The sequence below is a fragment of the Oryzias latipes genome, chromosome 15 (assembly GCF_053564925.1).
Source record: "Oryzias latipes strain Hd-rR chromosome 15, Olatipes_Hd-rR_3.1".
Classification (NCBI taxonomy): domain Eukaryota; kingdom Metazoa; phylum Chordata; class Actinopteri; order Beloniformes; family Adrianichthyidae; genus Oryzias; species Oryzias latipes.
The window spans coordinates 11,209,791-11,229,671 of NC_136251.1; the positions used below are offsets into that span (position 1 = coordinate 11,209,791).

The following is a 19,881-nucleotide window of genomic DNA, read 5'->3' on the forward strand; positions in this document are numbered from 1 at the left end:
TCTGGAAAAGCCAACCATTTAACCCTTGTGCTATCCAAGGCACTTTAACATTGGGAGTTGGGTCATCTAGACCCACTAGACAGTGCTCTGAACCTTTTTTCTTCAATGATTTGTGAACCTCACTGGTGTCCATGGATTACATGAAATCCTTCCACCTTTATCCACCTTTGTCATGGCAGGAAGAACACGTCAATGTAAGGGTGGGGTCATCTAAGATAGCACAAGGGTTAACAACTGATCACGGAGGAGAAATGAAAAAAAATGCGGTTTCTGCCTGGCTGGAATTATAAGACACCAAGTCTTCTCATTTCTCGGACCAGAGCTTTGAAAGAAAAAGTCTGGAGCAAGATTAGCGCTTTGGCATTTAGCCTCTTCCAACTGTAGGTGGCAGACATGCACTATCTCACTGTGTTCTGATTACGTGTAGTGAGGTGAATTAAAGAGTCTATATAATTCTTTTCTTAAGCCTTTCGGAGTAAACCCTAGCCCTACTGTACCCACTTAAAAAGATGGGGGTGTCATGATCTGCTTAGCATGGAGGACCGTGATGCTGGAACCCAGAGAACGAGACAGGTAAGTGGCAGGTAAGAAAGTAATTTATTTCCTCCAAGGAGGTCCGGTGGTCCGAGGGAGATCCTGAGGCGGCTGTGACTGGTGGCGTGGCTGGAGGTTCGAACACACAACAGCAACAGCTGCACAATTTCTGAATTACGGTGGCCCAGAAGGGTCACAACACAACACATTAACTCACAACACAACACAATAACTCACAACACAACACATTAACTCACAACACAACACATTAACTCACAACACAACACAATAACTCACAACACAACACATTAACTCACAACACAACACATTAACTCACAACACAAAACAATAACTCACAACACAACACATTAACTCACAACACAACACATTAACTCACAACACAATAACTCACAACACAACACATTAACTCACAACACATTAACTCACAACACAACACATTAACTCACAACACATTAACTCACAACACAACACATTAACTCATGGCCCAGAAGGGTCACAACACAACACATTAACTTACCTCACAACACTTTAACTCACAACGGAAGTAAAGCAGCAATTGAAGTGCTTTTATTCTGAAATGTCCACTGGGCTGAGCGGCTAACTACTCAACAGAAGGTAATGTCACAGTAAGCTGTGGAGGGAGCATGTTATTGCTACAAGAGAAGCTAGCAGCTGTGTTGCCAGAAACTTTCTCTTTATTACGATTCTCCTTACACACACAATATGTACGCACACTCCTCCCTCCCACCCCTCTCTGTCGCTGCACGCGCGTTCCTCTCCTTTCTTCCGCTCCCTCCCCTCACACATGCACGTGCGGTCCCCAACACACGCGCGCGCACGCACAGACACACAATGAAAGACGGCCGGTCCGCTGAAGAAATATTCAATACTGTCCTCCTTTTATTATATCATGAGAAAGAAGAATACACAGCTTTCCGTGAGTTTTTCCCCCTACTGGACTGATTTAGCACCCGATCTGATGATTTTTCAAAATAAAAGATAGTTCAGACTACTAATAAAAGGATTGATAAACACAGACACCGATCCATGTCGCGATCAGACCATAACTTTAGCTGGTGGCTCCCCCTACACGCAGCCGCAGTTTCAGGGTTTAAAGAACACAATTTCTAAGAGGCGACGCGTTGCACCCCCCTAACAACAGGTTAGATGACAGAGCCCTTAAGCGTCTCTGCCTGGTGCGTTTACTGAGCTTCAGTACATAGAAGTTCACAGCCACACGGCCTAACGTAGTCCGCTATTATATATTCATGAGGGGGGAAAAAACGCCGAACCAATCCTAAAACTGCCCAAATTATGAAAACCCGGCAAAAGCCATTTTACCCGCAAATTTAGAACCAAAACCGCCCAATCTGGCAACACTGCTGCTATCTTCTCTTGTAGAAAAATCATGCTCCCTCCACAGCTCACTGTGACGTTACTTTCTGTTAGGTAGTTGGCCGCTCAGCCCAGTGGACAATTCAGAATAAAAGCACTTCAATTGCTGCTTTACTTCCGTTGTGAGTTAATGTGTTGTGTTGTAAGTTATTGTGTTGTGTTGTGAGTTAATGTGTTGTGTTGTGAGTTAATGTGTTGTGTTGTGAGTTAATGTGTTGTGAGTTAATGTGTTGTGTTGTAAGTTATTGTGTTGTGTTGTGAGTTAATGTGTTGTGTTGTGAGTTAATGTGTAGTGAGTTATTGTGTTGTGTTGTGAGTTAATGTGTTGTGTTGTGAGTTAATGTGTTGTGTTGTGAGTTAATGTGTTGTGAGTTAATGTGTCGTGTTGTGAGTTAATGTGTTGTGTGCAAAGTTAATGTGTTGTGTGTAAAGTTAATGTGTTGTGTGTAAAGTTAATGTGTTGTGTTGTGACCCTTCTGGGCCACCGTAATTCAGAAATTGTGCAGCTGTTGCTTAAAGAAACGAGGGATTGCAGTTCTTCTTCACAGCAGCAGTTTCATTAGTCCCCTTTTTAAATGTCATGTGGAGCAGTAAGCATGAGCTCAACACACTAGATAGCAGCAACACACTATTGAATGAACGTCTGTATTTATATGTGCAAGAGAAACAGGAGTGCTCTTAAAATGTGAAACAAGTCCAGTGCTCAAAATGCATGTGGTCAATTGACCAGCGACAAATATATATATTTTTTATCTCACTCCAGTGAAGTCAGTGTCTCACCAGCCATAAGGTTCACTGCATGATTCTGCTCAAATCAGTTTCTGCAGAAAAAGAGATTTGATTTTCCAAGTTAAAGACTTTATTGTTTATTATATTTGCCAAAATTCTACTCACTGCAGAGTGTTTGATATGTGACTGGCTCAAAAACCTGTTTATGTAAGACTGAAATGGTCAAGGTTGACCGTTATAGATGCAGCTTCTCACTTTCTCTTTGGTTTTTACGTTCTTTATGTTTGTGTCAATGTGATACTACATTTTCTGCCTGTTTTTGTCTCATGGCTCCATGTTCTGATGATGATCTTTTTCTTGTCCTCTGACCCCAAGTTGAGGTTGTTACCTTTAAAAATTCTATTTCTGCTTGAGCAGTTTTCATGGTTTCCTCCACAGCCAAATAAATGCAAGTTGTTTATCATTTTGCATCGTCACTTTTGTGGAACGCTTTTAAAATAATGTTTTAAAAATTTGGCTTAGCTGTAAAAATGTTTGACTCAAATGTTTAATTCAAGTTTGAAATGATCATCTATGAGCTAAGTTTACCCTTATGCATTAGATGTTCAGCTGATTGTTCTGTGCGGATGTATGATTTTATCACATTCGATGATCACTGATCACTGACTTCAGGATTTCTTTAACAGGAAGTCTGACTTACAACTGAAGGCAGCAGCTCACTGCTGATAAGCAACTTTGAAAGCAACTACTGCCTGCTGTCAGTCATTTACCTTCCAGCTCTTCCTAAACATCATTTGTGTTTCTCAGGGGACTTTTGACATGAGGCTTTACACACAAATGGGAAGCACCTGGATTCAATTATTTGTAGCTTTGATTGTTTTTCAGGTAAGAGATTGACATAGATTTTTTTTTATTTTCTAACATTAAGAGAGATTTGTCTGCATCTTGTAACAAAGCTTCAATTTCTCCATCATATGTCAGTTTAGGCTTTTTTTGTGGAATTTTTATAGTGGAAAGGTTGTATTGAATCAGTCATGAATTGGATTTCTGAAAAAACTAATAAGTTGTAAGTGGAAAAAAATTCACAATAATTTCTTTGTCATTATACGTTTTTTACTGTGTGTGTGTTTCCTCGCACTCGTTCACCTTCGTTTTCCCCGCTCACCTGTTTGACGTTTTATTTTACAGAATCTTTCCTTAAGGTGTTGAATGTGGTGTTTTAATTAGGTGTGTGGAATTATTTAATAGTTTTAATAGTGTTTTTGGCCCCCCCCGTTCCTCTTATTTTAAGCATAATCTAGCAGAAAACAATTCCATTTCAAACTGACTCATATGAAATTAATAATTTTATTTTTTGTAGGAAAAAAAAATTCATATGAGTCAGTTTGAAATGGAATTGTTTTATGCTAGATTATGCTTAAAATGAGAGGAACTGTAGGGGGAACAAATGTAGGGGGACATGAAAAACACAACATCAATGGGGGACCTTTCTGTATGGAGTTTGCATGTTCTCCCCGTGTGTGCTTGGGTTCTCTCCAGGGTCACTGGCTTCCTCCCACCATCCAAAAAACATGCTTCATAGGTTAATTGGCAACTCTAAATTGTCCATAGGTGTGAGTGTGAGAGTGACCGCGAAAGGGACAAAATGGAAAATGAATGAATGAATGTTTTGTAGGTAAAATGTTGCATTTGTTAAGCAGAACTGTCATATTTAACCCTTGTGCTATCCTAGATGACCCCTCCCTTACTTTGACGTGTTATTCCGACCATGACAAAGGTGGATAAAGGTGGAAGATTTTTATGTAAACCATTGACACCAGTGAAGATCACAAATCATTGAAGAAAAAAGTTAGGGGCACTGTCTAGTGGGGCTAGATCACTGTTTTTCAACCATTTTTGAGCCACGGCACACTTTAACCTTGACAAAAATCCCGCGGCACACCAGCATCCAAAAAAAAAAAAAAAAAAGCAGAAATTCATGGTCTGTATTGATCGACAGCCTCCCCCCCGTAATCTCACGTGCATTTTAGTGATAATTATGGCCGAAAAAGCAGGAAGTTGCGGTTGTTTTTTTCTAGGAGATGAAATAAAAGTTAAATTAGAAAAATTTAGAAACTGTTTCTTGTGGTTTCAAGACGTTTCACGAGGACGACTCATTGTGCGCTTTCCCTTTAAGTCAATGCATCATGGGAGATGTAGTGTGAAAACTGCCTAAAAAGGGCAGAAAGACTCGCGTCTCTGAGCTTCATTGTTTTGTTCACTTGTTCCACGGTCTGACACCGGACTCTGTGGAAAGCTACACTGCTAAAGACGAGCTTTAGCTGGTATTTTTGTTAGAACTGAGCGACTTTATCAGCAGAATAAAGAACAACGAAGTGAAGACTTTAACCACTTCTGATTGGTCAGACTGATGACATGTGATTAAGCCTTCAAGAATGATTGGCGGAGACAGTTAAAGGGGCGGGACTTTTCCTTACACAGTTATAGCTGCAGCTAAATTCGCGGTACCATCATTCTTATCAAAATGTCTTTAATAGAATTAAATAAACACAAAGAAAAAGTAATTTTAAGATCTTTTATATTCCTAACTTCTAAGTGTTTTATCAGGGTTTGTTTGGATGAACAAAGAGCTGATTTCCTGGAGATGGAAAATGTTTTTAGATCACTGAATGAGGGCAATTTCCCACGGCGCACTTGACCATCTCCCACGGCACACTAGTTCGCCGCGGCACACTGGTTGAAAACACTGGTCTAGATGACCCAACTCCCAATGTTAAAGTGCCTGGGATAGCACAAGGGTCACAGAACTTCCTCAAATCTTGGGCATTATAGAACGAGGAGGAAGCCACAACTACAATGATAAATATTGTGTTTAGTCAATATATCAGTGAAGTTTCTTAACTTGATTGCCTGCAGTGATGTTTTTGGTCCAGCATGAGTCACTATTGAGTGACACAGTATCGACACAGTATCAATTAGGGGTTTGTATTGGCAAGAGTCTGGCAAGAGTCTTTTTTCTTTATTAAATATGACTTTGAAAAAACTCTACCTGAATTTCAATATGTCTTCCATTTAATGAAATGGTCAAATTCTGTTTATTTAATGATCACAATGTTAAGCACTGCAACTGTATCTCATATATAAGTTGCTTTTACCCAAACACATTAATTGTGCTTTTATTTTGGTACCTGAAAATATAGAAAGGGAACAGTCAACATTGTCTGATTTCCACAACAAAATATTTTTCAGTATAAGAAAATACAAACAAAATACAAAGAATGAGTGTTCCTTAATAAATGCTGTTTATTTTCAACATTGCTTAATGTAGCTTCTCCAGTCCCTGAAAAATGGGGGGGGGGGGGGCATTGATTCTTGCCAGAAACAATACAGTGTGATGATGAGGAAGCATGACAGAATGAAGGAAATCTGATTTAACCCTTGTGCTATAGATGACCCCACCCTTGCATTGACGTGTTCTCTCTAGCATGACAAAGGTGGATAAAGGTGGAAAGATTTCATATAATCCATGGACACCAGTGAAGATCACAAATCATTGAAGAAAAAAGGTTATACACAATTTTTAGTGGGTCTAGATCAGTGGTCCCCAACCTTTTTCATGCCACGGACCGCTATGATGTCACACAAACTTTCACGGACCGGTCTTTCAAATATAGGCGGATGATTATGTAGCAATACTAGAATGATGGAGGATCAAATACGTGACAAGATGAACCCGACATGCTTAACAGTTGACATCGCACAGGTCTCATCATCCTCTCCTTTCCCCACACTCTCATGGGGCAAAAAAAAGTACTGTCTATTAAATGTAGCTTTCTTTTTTTGGAAGTTGAAGGCTCCTCTTCTGTCTCCTTGCTGGGCCTTTTTTGTTTATATACTGATGATTAAAAACTACTACTGCTGGCTCTGTACGAAGCGTGTGCAACGGGAAAAAAAACAGCTTCCTTAATGAACTTGTATTTATAGGGAGAGAACCACAAAGCTGATAGCAGGAGGAGACACGCGGGGCTTCAATAAACACTCTGGTTGTCCGGAGTGGTTTTCTCCCGGGGACTTGCCGTGCTGAGGTCAGAAAGCGACTTTCTGACGACAGACAGAATTTGCGCTTAGTGAATTTAAACACGCAGGTGCAGTGATTTATGTATTAGAAGATGTCCGATTGGCCGTTCTGCATGTCAATCAAGTCCCGTACTTATCTGTGAGGATTTTGATTGGCTGGTGGATTGTTTAGAAGTACTTTTTTTGTTTATCTTTGCTGGCCTGCGATCTATCGTCATGTTCTTGAAGATCGACCGGTCGATCGCGATCGACGTAATGAGCAGCCCTGTATAGACCGATGTACCAGAGAATCGGGCAATTTTTCAAAATAAAACATCTTTCAGATTCTGAAATAAATAAAACAGAAGAAATGCAAGTTATTTATTCTTTCTGTGCGGCCCGGTACCAAATGATCCATGGACCGGTACCCCCGGGGTTGGGGACCACTGGTCTAGATGACCCAACTCCTAATGGTAAAGTGCCTAGGATAGCACAAGGGTTAATGCGACAAAGATGCTTTTTTTTTTTACATCACAGTCTGTTCTGCACCGTTGTGCAGCCATGCTTTCTCACACCTGGAAGTAAACTAGTAACGCTGATCGCCAAGATGTTGGCCTTTTTTCAGAGCATTGTACACATCCCTCTGATCCATCAGGTCGCTGACCTAGAATGTATTGCTGGGAGGTTCTGCAGAACTTTAGCCCGCATTGCCGATAGCATTTTATCCGAAGCTAAGGGCATTAGCCGCAGTAGCTGCACTGCTTGACTGTTTTTTATCTGAGCCGCTAAAAAGCACAACACTCCTCGTTTTTATATGTTACTGGCAGCAACATGGCAAAGAGTTTCTGTTTGGTATCCTTCCCATGTAAAAACAAAGTAGTTCATGTCTCATAACAACGAAAAAAGCTGCCTCTGGCTGCAGTCTTTCTGTTGTATTGTGTGGTATTGAGCTGCTCAAAGAGGCTCTGTGTGCTTTGCTGCTCACTAGTGGTCGGAGGGTGAAGTGGACAACAAGGGTCAATTTCTGAGGGACGCTCAGAAATAATTAAATAAATATTGTCCTGTCAGCATTTTGAATAGATATCGCCAAATGAACTATTGCGATATTTTGCCAAATCAATTTTTTTCTCACACCCCTAGTATCAATACAGTTTGGACAATGTGCCAAAACAATTCAAGGCCTCGTCTACCCATCACCACAAAAATAAAAAAAAATTGTAAACTTGGCAGAATAAATAATTCTTCTTCTGGGATTATTACTCACTACCAAGATTTTACCATACAGAAAACTGTTTTGTAAGTAATTCCTTAGTGATATTGTAGGAACGTTGTGCATATTTAGTTTACTGAAACCTAAAAAATCATGTTAAATTAGCAATGTGGGAATTTCATATTTTGAGTTTCTTTTTAACCAAAACAAGATGTTATTTTTCTGTAGATGGCAGTTGTGTCGTCTGCAGAGGAGTCACCATGTAAACCTGGATTTGACTCAGATTTGATATTCAAAGTGAACAAGAAGCATCTGAAGCGAAGCACAAGACTGGGCAAAGGTATGTTGACTTCATCAAACAGTTACTGCTTCATGCTTCCTGAATGTGGTTGTGCTCGTCTGTTAACATAAAAGGTATGTTTTGCTCCAAATTTAAACTAATATCTAAAATACCAAAATATTGTCTCCATACAAAAACAAATTTATTTGCAAAACAACAATACACAACAATGACTTAAAGGTGAAGGAAATGGCTTCAGCATGAACCAAGGACAAAATAACAAAACCCCACCTAACTGAAATAAGAAATCTAACCAGCAAAAGAAAATGGGAAACAATGACAAACACTGACCACACTAAAGGCCCGTACACACCGGGACAAATTTCGCGCGCGATATTCGCCGACGTTTAACGCCTCGTGACTAAACGAAAGGCACCAATGTGAGTGTGCACACCGACGCGAAAAAACGCCACGCGTCAAAGCGTCACTTTTTAAAAAACGCCTCGGGTTCGTTTTTTGGTTTGACGCGCGGCGTCAAAAACTATACGACCAATGAGAATGGCGCTTTTGCACACGTGTCTGGAGCCTCTGAAGTTACAGTAAAACACAACTTGGTGTTGCTCAAACACAAAACTGCCTTTCTGAGCACACATACCAGCGAAGAAGATAGACGCCAAGTAGCGTCTACACTGCCGCAAAGAAATAATGACGGACATTCCAAAATATCCCCGAAAACGCTCATGATACATTTTCAGCTCTTGTACCAGTCGATAAAACTCCCCATGTTCTTCTCTTCTCGTAACCCAAAATCGGCGTCTTTTCCGGCGTCTTTCATCATTCGACAGAACAATAATTTCTTCATCGCTGGAACTGGAGCTGGAGCTACTGGTGCTGGAAATATTCATCTTTTCTTTGTATGATTCTGACAATCGCGTAAATACTTGCTCTCTTCTTCTGAGTGAAAAGCGACTTTAAGAAGCGTGAAGTTGCGCAGCGCCACCTTGTGTACAGGAGTATTTCTGTTTTAGATTAAGCACCATCAAATGTCAGGGAATGAAATTTCATGTTCCCTCGGCTCATCGTCAGCGAAAATCGCCTGGGTGTGAACACAAAAAACGTGTTGAAAAACATGTTGAAAAACGCTGGCGAAAAACGGCTGGCGAATATTCGTCCCGGTGTGTACGGGCCTTTAGACTAACAAACAGGAGAAAACATATGCAAAAGAAAATGGCAGTTCACCCCCACAGCTTCACTTAAAAATGAACTAACATCAAACACTACATGGACTACATAGAGTGGGCCTAAACACAAAAATCACCAAAACTACACATAACAAATTCAATGATTCATCAGTGATAGGGAGAAGAATTGTTTCCCTTTGGTTCTTACTTTTCAGCATACATCCCCAGCCGCCATCTTTCTTGCGGGCCAAGACAATAGGAGAAGCATAAGGGCTGCTGCTCTCTAAAATCACTTGAGATGCTAACAACTTGATACAGTAGCAGGTTGGGGAGATAAAAATGGAACAGGTCAGTAGTGAATCACAATTTATTGAGAGCAGAGACGATAGTGACAGCAGGTTTAAAGACCAGCAAGGAGGCAAAACTGCATATCAGGGGCATCCAGTTTCAGCGTTATGTCAGTGTAAAGAGACAATCAGAAGTCTTGTGGTGAGATTTGATCATTGATGGGCATGGCGTGGTGGTCTTGCAGCAGCAGGTTTTGAGAGTCATGTCACGCAGTATTGTGTTTGGAGAAGAAGACGCATCACATCGACCAATCAGGGGACAGCAGGTGGAGCCCAAAGCCAACATGAAGGAGAATCTGACTGTTCTCCACTTGAACTTAAATATTATTGTCTTATTTGCAACAAGACAATAATAAAAAGGTCCTCTAATTTATTCTTACTTTTTTTTTTTCTTGGACTAATGTGGGATAGCAAGTCTTCAAACTGGGCCACAGAGAACTGGGCTGAAGGCGTCATCATTCAGACGCAGCTCCTGCAGTAGATGGTGAACCTCACCGTACTGGTAGAGTCTCTGAATGATCACATGAACCCAGACATGGAGACGTGATTACCGATGCTTTTGTAGAGCTCTTAAAAATGTATAAACCTGATGTCTCAACATCATCTGTGTCTTCCATGCATTGTAAATAAGATTTACAGATGTACACTCAATGCTTCCATTTAGCTTTGGGACTAAAAACTTTTGATGGTAGCTCCTCCCAAGTCCTCCCAAGCAGGTTTGTGAACACATTTGAACAAGAACTCAAGCAGCAACTTTGATGCCCATCAAAAGAGAGGCAGTGGCGCAAGTTTGACATGTAAATTGTGTCCGATGTGAAACTAGCATAATAGTGATATCATATAAAAAAAGGGTTGGCATTACTAATAAGGTTTGAACACCCAACGTCACCGTCACATAGACATTAGGATACATTTGGAGGAGTGCCCAAATCCGAACTTGAACTTGGAGCTGATATGAGATACAAAACTCAATCAGTAGTTGGCAAATATATTGAGTTTATCTCGTAAATCTGACTGAAAGATTCAGTGCCTCACCAGCCACCAACCTCACCACACGTCACTGCTTTGGACATCTCTGATGTTGTTCATGTCCAGCTGTTACTCCAGGTTTTTCTTGTAGCTGTTCTTGGCCTGTCCTATCTTTTAGTTAATTTCCCACTAAACTCTGCTCCTCCCCATCCCTTGACTTAAAAGGTATCAAGCAACTTCCATCCAGAAGGTTATGTTATGGTAAGCCCTTCTCCAGCAGGCCATTCTAACAAATATTTGATGGATGATCACACTTTTCTAAAGTGGGAACAGGAAGTCAAAAGGTTTAAGGTTTTGTTTTTTTCCAGAATCAGCAGAATCTTGTCTGACATCAATCTTTATCTTCACAAAAGCAGCAATTAATAAACATAGATAGAACAGAGTATTAATGTGGATCTGCTTTACCTACATCTGTAGCACTGAATGATTTGGTGGAGATTAATAATGTGGTAAAAAAAAGTCTTTAGTGCTGCAACTCTTAAAGGGAGCACCAAGACTCAAAGGAGAAAGTGTTTGTACTTGATAATTTAACGTATGCTTTGTGCTCTTTATTCATAGTTGGATTCACTGACTGCACAGATCGTACAAGGTTTCTCTTCAGCACAGATGACAGTTGCTTTGTGTTAACTACTGAAGGAGTATTAACTGTAAGTAACAGTTTTTACTTAAAAGCATTAAAGTTCCATTTTATTACTTAATATTTTTGCTTAAACTCACATTTTGTTCTGCTACAAATTGACAAAGTCAACTGCTCTTTTTTTAGGTAAAAAGAGCAGTTGATCTTCATGATGGACAGCTGGACTTTTTTGTTCACTCCTGGGACTCACATGGCAACAAGATGACTGTTCCTGTCATGGTCCTGCAACATGGACATCACCATGTAAGCAGAGATGCTGAGCATCACCATGGAGACCACAGACACCAGAACCATCACAACACTGAAGTGGATTCTGACAATACCAAAGAGGTAAGTTCAATAATGCAATAAACTGGGCCCCGATTTTTTTTAAATTATTTTTATTTTATTTTATTTCATTTATTTAAGTGTCATGCACTAATGTGCCCAGCCCACACTGGCTTATATGACACTGAAAGACAAAATACATAAAACATAGAGAAACATGCCCATCACAAAAATCCAATAACCCCCCTAGTCACAGTCTAACAGAGTTGTCCATTCTTATTGTTCATTCCTTTGCCACAAGATTTGCCAAACAAAAAATTTCATTTTCAAAAAGCCAACGTAAAATTGGCTACTGATTTAGACCTGTACAAGGTATCAAGCTTCACTTTTCATTGTGGAAAAACTGAAGGAAATCAAAGAACTAATGTTTGTAAAGTAATTCCTGACTTTCCCTACTGTGGAAGTTTGTTCTGGAAACAACATGAATCAAGTTTAGCTGCAGCAAGAGAGAGTATTTGTATTTAACAGGGAGCCTGTTAAAGACAAAAATACAGAGAATAAAGTTGAATAGAGACAGATGGTTTTGCAGATGTGACCTAATATCCCTAAAGGGGATATATTTCTAATCACTAATTGCACTGATTTTCCTTTTAAAGTAACTTTTATTAAGTCTGACATGCAGTAAGAAATTGAATCTGTTTTAAAGCAACAGGGGACTTTTTATTGAATAAGTTCCTTGATAAGGAAGACTACGGATCAATTTCTAAATTACTTCACAAATTTTCATCATTATTTCTGACGCACTTTAGCATTACTATCTTCAAATTGTTCTGTTTTAAATTTCTTGGTTTTATAAATATTCCGGTTTTTTTTTGTTTTAACTGACACCTAATTTAGTTCTGATAAACAAAATGCCCTTTTAATATTTGTTTTTAGACTGCAGGACATCCAGATGTGGCCGTCCTTTATTTTCCCAAGTTGAGTAATGGACTGAGGAGGATGAAGAGAGACTGGGTCATCCCTCCTATCAATATTCCTGAGAATAGCAATGGACCCTTTCCATATAAAATGGTTCAGGTAAGAAACACCTAAATCTGCTGCACAACTGTTATTTCCTTTTTGGATTTGATCTTTGATTGATGTATTTCAGTTTTTAGTTTGGTCAGATCCATAATGATGTTTTTTTTTAAGTCAAATTCAAAAGTTTCAATACTTAAATTTACTACTGCTAAGTTGCACTGAAACATCAGCTTTTGTCTCATATCTTTAATGAGAGATTTCAACCATTGACTCATGTTGTTTGCTAAAGAAAAGTTAATGTTGTAGTTGGTGGGTTTTTATTGACTCTTGGTTTGTTCAGATTCACTCTGTGGAGAACAGATATAAGAAGATCCTCTACAGCATCACAGGTCCAGGAGCCACTGAAGATCCTGTAGGACTCTTTACAATAGAGAAAGACACTGGTGATCTGTATGTTCATCAGAGACTTGACAGAGAGAAACAAGCACATTATACAGTAAGAATGAGCCACAGTTTATTTATTTTTTTGCATTGTTTTTCTTTTCCTCATAGTTTTGTTTTGCTGGGTAGAATCTAAGAGGTTTTTAGTAGGGAACATAAATGTTATTTGTAGTTTTTGCAGGAATCACCCTTAAAATGAATGCACTACTGACCAAAATCTGGAGCCCTGGACAAAACATTAAAAAAACTTAATTAGCATTTCAGTCAGACAACTCATGCAGTAAAGAATATTTATTCCATATTTATTTTACTTTTGCCGAAGATTCATGCCATATTTATTTTAGCTTGGCATAAGGCTCTGTTCAGATACATAAAACAAAGATCTCAGTAGAAAACTATGGGTAATAAAGTACCCCTAACGAAGCTCACAGGTGGAAGCCGGGGAGGAGGGTGGGGTGACGAACGCAGAGCTCGCGGAAATGGAAGAAGAGGATTGGGTCGCACCTGGACTTCTTTTCGGTACTTACATGGTACTTTCTGTTGATTTATGTGGTACTATTTGGTTCATACTTATGTGGTACATACTAGGTATTTACAATATACTTACTGGGTATTTACATGTTGTGCAACAGTGTCTTTGTGGTACTTACCACGTGAACAAGGTAAGTACAAATAAAGTACATTGAATTTAAGTCTGCACTCGTATGTGATTTGCGCCAGCAGATTCGAGCACACGCAGAAGCACATTTGAGCAGTTGTAATCACAGATTTGAAGTTGTAACGCTGAATGAACACATGCAAAAGGAAATTTGTCAGTTCACAGCAGAAGATTTTTACACACAGATGCAGATTTTTGATGCACAAGTTTTCACATTCTATATTACAAGGTCTCAAATCAAATCTACAAGTGCGTTCTTTTTGGAGCATTTTTACCTTCATACAAGACTTCTGCAGCCTTCAACATTTTTCAATAAGTTCACCATCTGAAAATGGTTTGGATGTTTGCTCCAACTTGTTTGCAATAAGACACAGAGCTGTTAGGTTTCGTTTTTGGCACATGCAGAGTTATGTTGTTTTACCTGTTAAGCTTTTCCTTTGCTCTCCCTAGTGGCGGAATTGCGCATTTCGGTTATTTCTTTAAAAAATCATAACTCGCCACAGGAATGGACTAGAAACTTGCTTTCTTTTTTAAACATCCTTATGATTTTTACCGTTCGTGTGTGGGCCGGACTAAACCATGGACTAAATCACCTGGGGCCGTATGTTTGACACCCCTGATCTAGTGGATCTGCTATGTGTGGCCCGGCACCTTTGAGTATTGGTCCGCTCCCGTTCGAGTACAGCGCCACGGAGGGAACACACTATCTAGATAAAAGAGATAAAGAGCCAGCCAAATTGAACGTGGAGCCAATATCCGCAGAAACGCTGTAGGGAACTATAAATGAACTGCCATGAACCAAACCTGTAAGACGACACGAAGCTTAACATCTAAAACTCGACGCTGGCATACCATGATACGAGCTCACGTAACATCCATAAATTCGACGCTTTCATTTGAAGTACTAAGATACGAGCTTAACGGCCATAAATTTGATGCTTCCATCTGGCATACTAATAATCCGAGTTTAAGAACATCCCAATTTCGAGGCTTCCACCTGCCAAAATATATTATTCAAACAACCATAATCCAAGAAATTATTTTCCTTCTGCTGCTAACATATTGGTTGATTAAAGTCTGAAGTCTCTTTGGAATGCGGATTAGGTCCACCCCCCCATCACTTCCAATGCAGAAATAGGTAAGTAGAGTGCAGTCGTCGCTGCGGCATCAATTAAATGAGTGCAGGGGCGCGATCTGCAGGGAAGCTGCAGGAGCAGCAGAGACTGTGGAACCTGGAAGCCAGCCAACTTTGTCAAATGTTTTACGTCATCCGCCAGAAACTGAATTGCTGATCGGGGTGTAGTGGTTGCAGGCTCAGGAAGCGATGCATAGATAAAGGTAAAAGCAGTATTAGTCTTGGCAATGAATAAATAAATATCTTAGCAGAACTGATCAGTTTTAAGAATGTTTGAGATAAAGGGAATAAAGTTGCTTTTAAAGAACAAATATGAGAAAGTGAAATCAAGTAATGAGTTTAAAGAGAAGGTTCTATTTGTGTATTCACCGCACCATAGAAAGTCATCAGAAGCACAGATTCCAACAGAGAATCAACAGTGAAATATGGAACCGGCACAAATCTTAACACCAAAATGTTATATGCACCAATGGTAAGAGAGAAGTAACCTTTTGTCATTTCCAGAGGGACGCACCTTTAGAAGGCCATCGAGGACGAGGTGAAGGAAGGGTATCCAAGGACAAAGGAGATTTGTAGTTAAGGAAGTTTGACATCTCACATAGCAATGGACTGCAGCTCGGCTGGATTTGAAGCTTTGGACTTGATATCATCAGATCATATATGATCCGTTAATGGACCAATAGAGCTCTGGATTTGGGTTCAACGTTCTAAATTTCTGGCGGCCGGACATTCATAAACCAGTCTTCATAAAATTCCTACCAAAACCAACGGAGGGCGCAGCCGGAGAAAACAAGTGGAGGGAGACCAAAGACCCGAAACAGTCATCACCACAACGAAACACCACTCCAAGCATCGAGAAGGAGAGACCAAAAACGCAAGACAAAGAAACATCCAGAACAAGGAACACAGAGGTCCGGGACTGAACTACCTAGAACGAGAAAACAAGATGAACGAATGACCACGGGGAATAATGCACAGAGCAAAATTCAGGTGGCCCAACAGCGCCAAAACCCCTTTTACATACATCCAAACAATGAAAAGACGATGAGCAGCACGAATGCGAGGAATTTTATAGTGGGCAGAGAGGCTTGCATCAATGAACCATCCAGATTCAAGGCAGAAAATAAATCCTGGAAGATGGAGGACCATATATCTTACTTAGATAAAGCGGAAAACCTAGATTCAAAAATGAGTTGCGACCACAGAGATGCAAAAGACCGGGATATAGAAGGAAAATCTACCACAGAGAAATCAGCAATAATATGCAAAATGAAGGGGAGCCCATAGGATTACATAAAGTCCTGCACAGGGCTTCTAACAATGTAGTCGAAAATATTAGGACTGTTATGACAGCCAAAAGGTAAACTGATAAACAGCACTTTGAGCGCCACCTAACGCCAAGAAGACGCCACTGGGAGGGATGGAGAGGCAGAACAGTGATAACATCAGCGATATCTGCCTTCCTCAGCCATGCATTGCGTCCGGTAGAATTAATCATGGAGATGGCATGGTCAGCCGAAGTGCAAAAAACAAACAAATCCAGAAGGCACACAAGGAATCAGGCTGCTGATGCCCAGAATGGATGAACTGCGAGGCACAGACAGGTCTAATATAAGTCACGTCAAACCTAAAAACTGTCATGATTTTAAAACATGAGACTGACCCAGATGCTGGAACCTGGAAGGAAACACAGGAGAGTAAAAGGTAAATTAGATGACTTATTTTCCTGGATGTTGATCCAATTATGAATATGGTGGCAGAGTTCAACAGATGAGTGGTAAGACATGAAACGGGAATCTTGGCTTGGAGTCGTGGCGTGGCTGGAGGGTTTCTGCAGTGGCAGAGCTGGATGCTTTGTGTGAACAGGGGTTGTGGCGTAGTCGAGGAGTATGAATATCTCTGGAGGTGGAAACCAGGTGGACACTCGTGGAGAATCTTCCTGTAGGTGAGGCGTAAGGACAAGATTAGTGAGAGGCAATACTTCATGAGCATGAAACATGAGCGAACAGACTAAGCACCAGAAAGGAGCAACGAACCGGTCAATGCATGCTTAAGAAGAAACCTCTTAAGTAGGCAGGCAGGCTGATGAAGTGAGTGTCCACAGCTGTTGATGATCAGGAAGCAGAGCAGAGAGGGGAGGGGGAGGAGAGACTGACAGAGGCACCATGACAAAATGTGGGAGGCCACCCTTAGGGGCTGATTCGAAAACAGGGCCCTGGAAAGAGCCCATAACATAGCCCACACAACCAGCCAGGAACCCCTAAACAAACCAGAGAGAGAGAGAATAACAAAATATCTGTCAGGTTGAGAAGATGAGGCCGCGTACAAAGCTGACTCATTCACAAGGGAGGCTTATGTTAGTTCCCCGAAGGCTAGGGCTGGACTCTCAAGGGAAAACAGAGCGGGGTGGCTGTCCACACACCAGCTGGCCCCAAGGGAGGAAGGGCGGAGCAGAACCAGACTGTGAGCATGCGGTGGTGACGACACGAGGATCGCTGTTTCCGTACCAAGCTAATTAAAATGAGAAAAGGAGCCACAGATGCTGCATAAAAGAGACCAATGACAAGTAAAATGTCCACAGATGAGACAGGTCCAACGAAGGACCAATCCAAATCTGGTTAAACTATTGAATGTACACACCAACAGAAAAGAAACAAAAACAGAGAGCCACCATAACAGAGCCAGCATTGAATGATGCCCAAGATTCACATCCAGCTCCTAAATAAAATAACACAGCAACAGAGAAATACACCAAAAGCCACAACAAATTCAGCCTGCATGAGAAACCTGTCCAGACGAGGACCGCCAGCCCACACAACCGATGACCGGGTCAAGCAGAAGAACCAGGAAGAGCCTCGGAAAAGCCTAAACACAGAGAAAACACAGGAGAAGGACCGCTCACCATAGAGATTCTGATGATCACAGCATTCAAGAAGGCCCAGACATCTCCTGATCGGGTGCCGCTGACAACCCGAACACTGCAGGACGCTCCCCCCGCAGATGGACGCCGGAGACACGACCGCAGCATCGCCGGGAGCCCCGACACCGCCTGCTGAACAGCCGCAAAAAGAGGGGCAGACACGGGGAAGACGGACACTCCTACATCAGAAGAAAGGGACCAACGAGTCCAAAAAAGAACTGGGGGAAGGACAAAAAGCATGGAGAACCGGTGATGAACACAGAGCTCGCGGAAATGGAAGAAGAGGATTGGATCGCACCTGGACTTAAGTAGGACGCAGAACAGGTGAGTTGATTAGACTGAACCGCCCGCGGGGAGGAGCAACCAGGTAAACGCACCGCTACAGTTGTCTGCCAGAAATACTCCCAGGGTGGTTCAGTTTGTGTGCACAAGATAGAATTCTTGGTGCACAACGTAATATTTTGTGCACACATCTTAGTATTTAGTGCATACAAATTACTAGTAGTGAAAAAGGAATCAAAAAGTGGATTGCACTGTTGTGAGAGTTGTAGCATGAGAATTCTTTCTCTGGAGACTTCTTGGACAGAGTTTTGCCAGTGTGATTGCATGAAGAATAATAAAGGATTAGATTTATATTGTGCTTTTCCAGATGTACAAAGAGCTTACAAACTTTGTGCGCACAAAATGCTCATTTGAGGGAACTTTTCTTCTTTTCAATGTAATGTCCAGGGCTCCGTATATTAAGGCCAGTTAAGAAGTTGCTAGAATTTGAATCTTTCTTGGCTAGATTTGAACAACGTTCTAAACATAGCTTCAAAATGTAAATAGAAGAAATGGGCACAAGAAGCCAAACATATTGAGCAGACAATTTATTTAAAACAAAAATGTAACTGACATGGGCTGTTCATCAGCTCACACATTTAGGATCATAGCAAACAAACCCCTGTTACGTCCTAAAAACATAAAGGAAAGGGTCAAAACAAAACTCTCATACTAAGTAGCTCCACCATTTTTGTTGATCACATTAAATATTTGTGTTGGCATGATTGATGCGAGTTAAGGCTTTTGAAGGTGATGTCAAGTGCTGAAGATGGCCTCATGAAGGGCATCCACTGTCAGGAACTGATGTTCATTTTTGTAATCTTCTCCTTCCATCCATCCCTAAATTAGGAGAACATGCAGTTTGATCCAAGACAGTGAGGTTCTTTTCCTGAAAAAAGTTTCTTTGTTAGATGGGTGTTGTGGACTACAGCATGGTCTTGTTGAAAAACCCAGTCATCACCACACAGACAAGCCCTCAGTCATGAGCGATGCCCCCTGCAACATCTCCACATAGCCAGCAGTGGTTTGATGCCCTTTGACAACCTGAAGCTCCATTGTTCGATTGAAGGAAAAAACACCCCAGACCATGATGGCTCCTCCTCCACTGTGCCGCATAGAAAACCTTTCAGGTGGGATCTATTTGTAATGCCTCAAATGTAGGAAGCCATCAGAACCATCAAGATTACATTTTTTTTTTTATCAGAGAAGAAAACCTTTTTCCACTTTTGAATGTCCCATGTTGTTCCCTTGCAATGTCCCGCTGGTCAGTTTTGTGGCACTGATGGAGTCGTGGCATTTGGAGACGCTTTTTTTTAATCCCTTTTTTTGCAATTGCCATCTGCAAGAGATGCTGTTTGTTTCCAGGCTCCAGTAAGCTGCAGTGATGGTCTTAATTTGGGTCAGGGACCATCCCGTGTGTTGGCAGACAGTCCTTTGAATCCTCCAGCTCAGTGCCGGTCTGGCACTTACCATTTAATTGCAGGACCCTCAGGACATAAAAAAGAAATCAAAATTATTGTATTTTTCAAAATTGTTTTACTGCATCCAACCTTTACTAAAAAGACACATTGTGAGAAGTCTTGGTTATGCTGCTCAACAATCCTGCCACATTCAAAGACATTGATTTTTTTTTGCTTTTGTCATCAAGAGACTTTATTTGCTTAGTAAATAGCATTGAATGCAAATTATGGCACGAGTTC

General features: G+C 40.9%; 1 protein-coding gene across 1 annotated transcript in view; it reads left to right on the plus strand.

Moving 5' to 3' along the window:
• The first annotated feature begins 3,403 nt into the window (after nucleotides 1-3,403).
• The window catches only part of LOC101171809 (cadherin-1-like), a 30,925-nt gene continuing 14,447 nt past the window's right edge, over nucleotides 3,404-19,881 (plus strand). Inside the window, exons 1-6 of the mRNA XM_078931707.1 lie at nucleotides 3,404-3,564; nucleotides 8,174-8,285; nucleotides 11,341-11,429; nucleotides 11,546-11,749; nucleotides 12,623-12,763; nucleotides 13,047-13,202. Of these exons, the coding sequence (XP_078787833.1) occupies nucleotides 3,499-3,564; nucleotides 8,174-8,285; nucleotides 11,341-11,429; nucleotides 11,546-11,749; nucleotides 12,623-12,763; nucleotides 13,047-13,202 (768 nt within the window). The 5' untranslated portion in view covers nucleotides 3,404-3,498. The remainder of the gene's footprint in view (nucleotides 3,565-8,173; nucleotides 8,286-11,340; nucleotides 11,430-11,545; nucleotides 11,750-12,622; nucleotides 12,764-13,046; nucleotides 13,203-19,881) is intronic.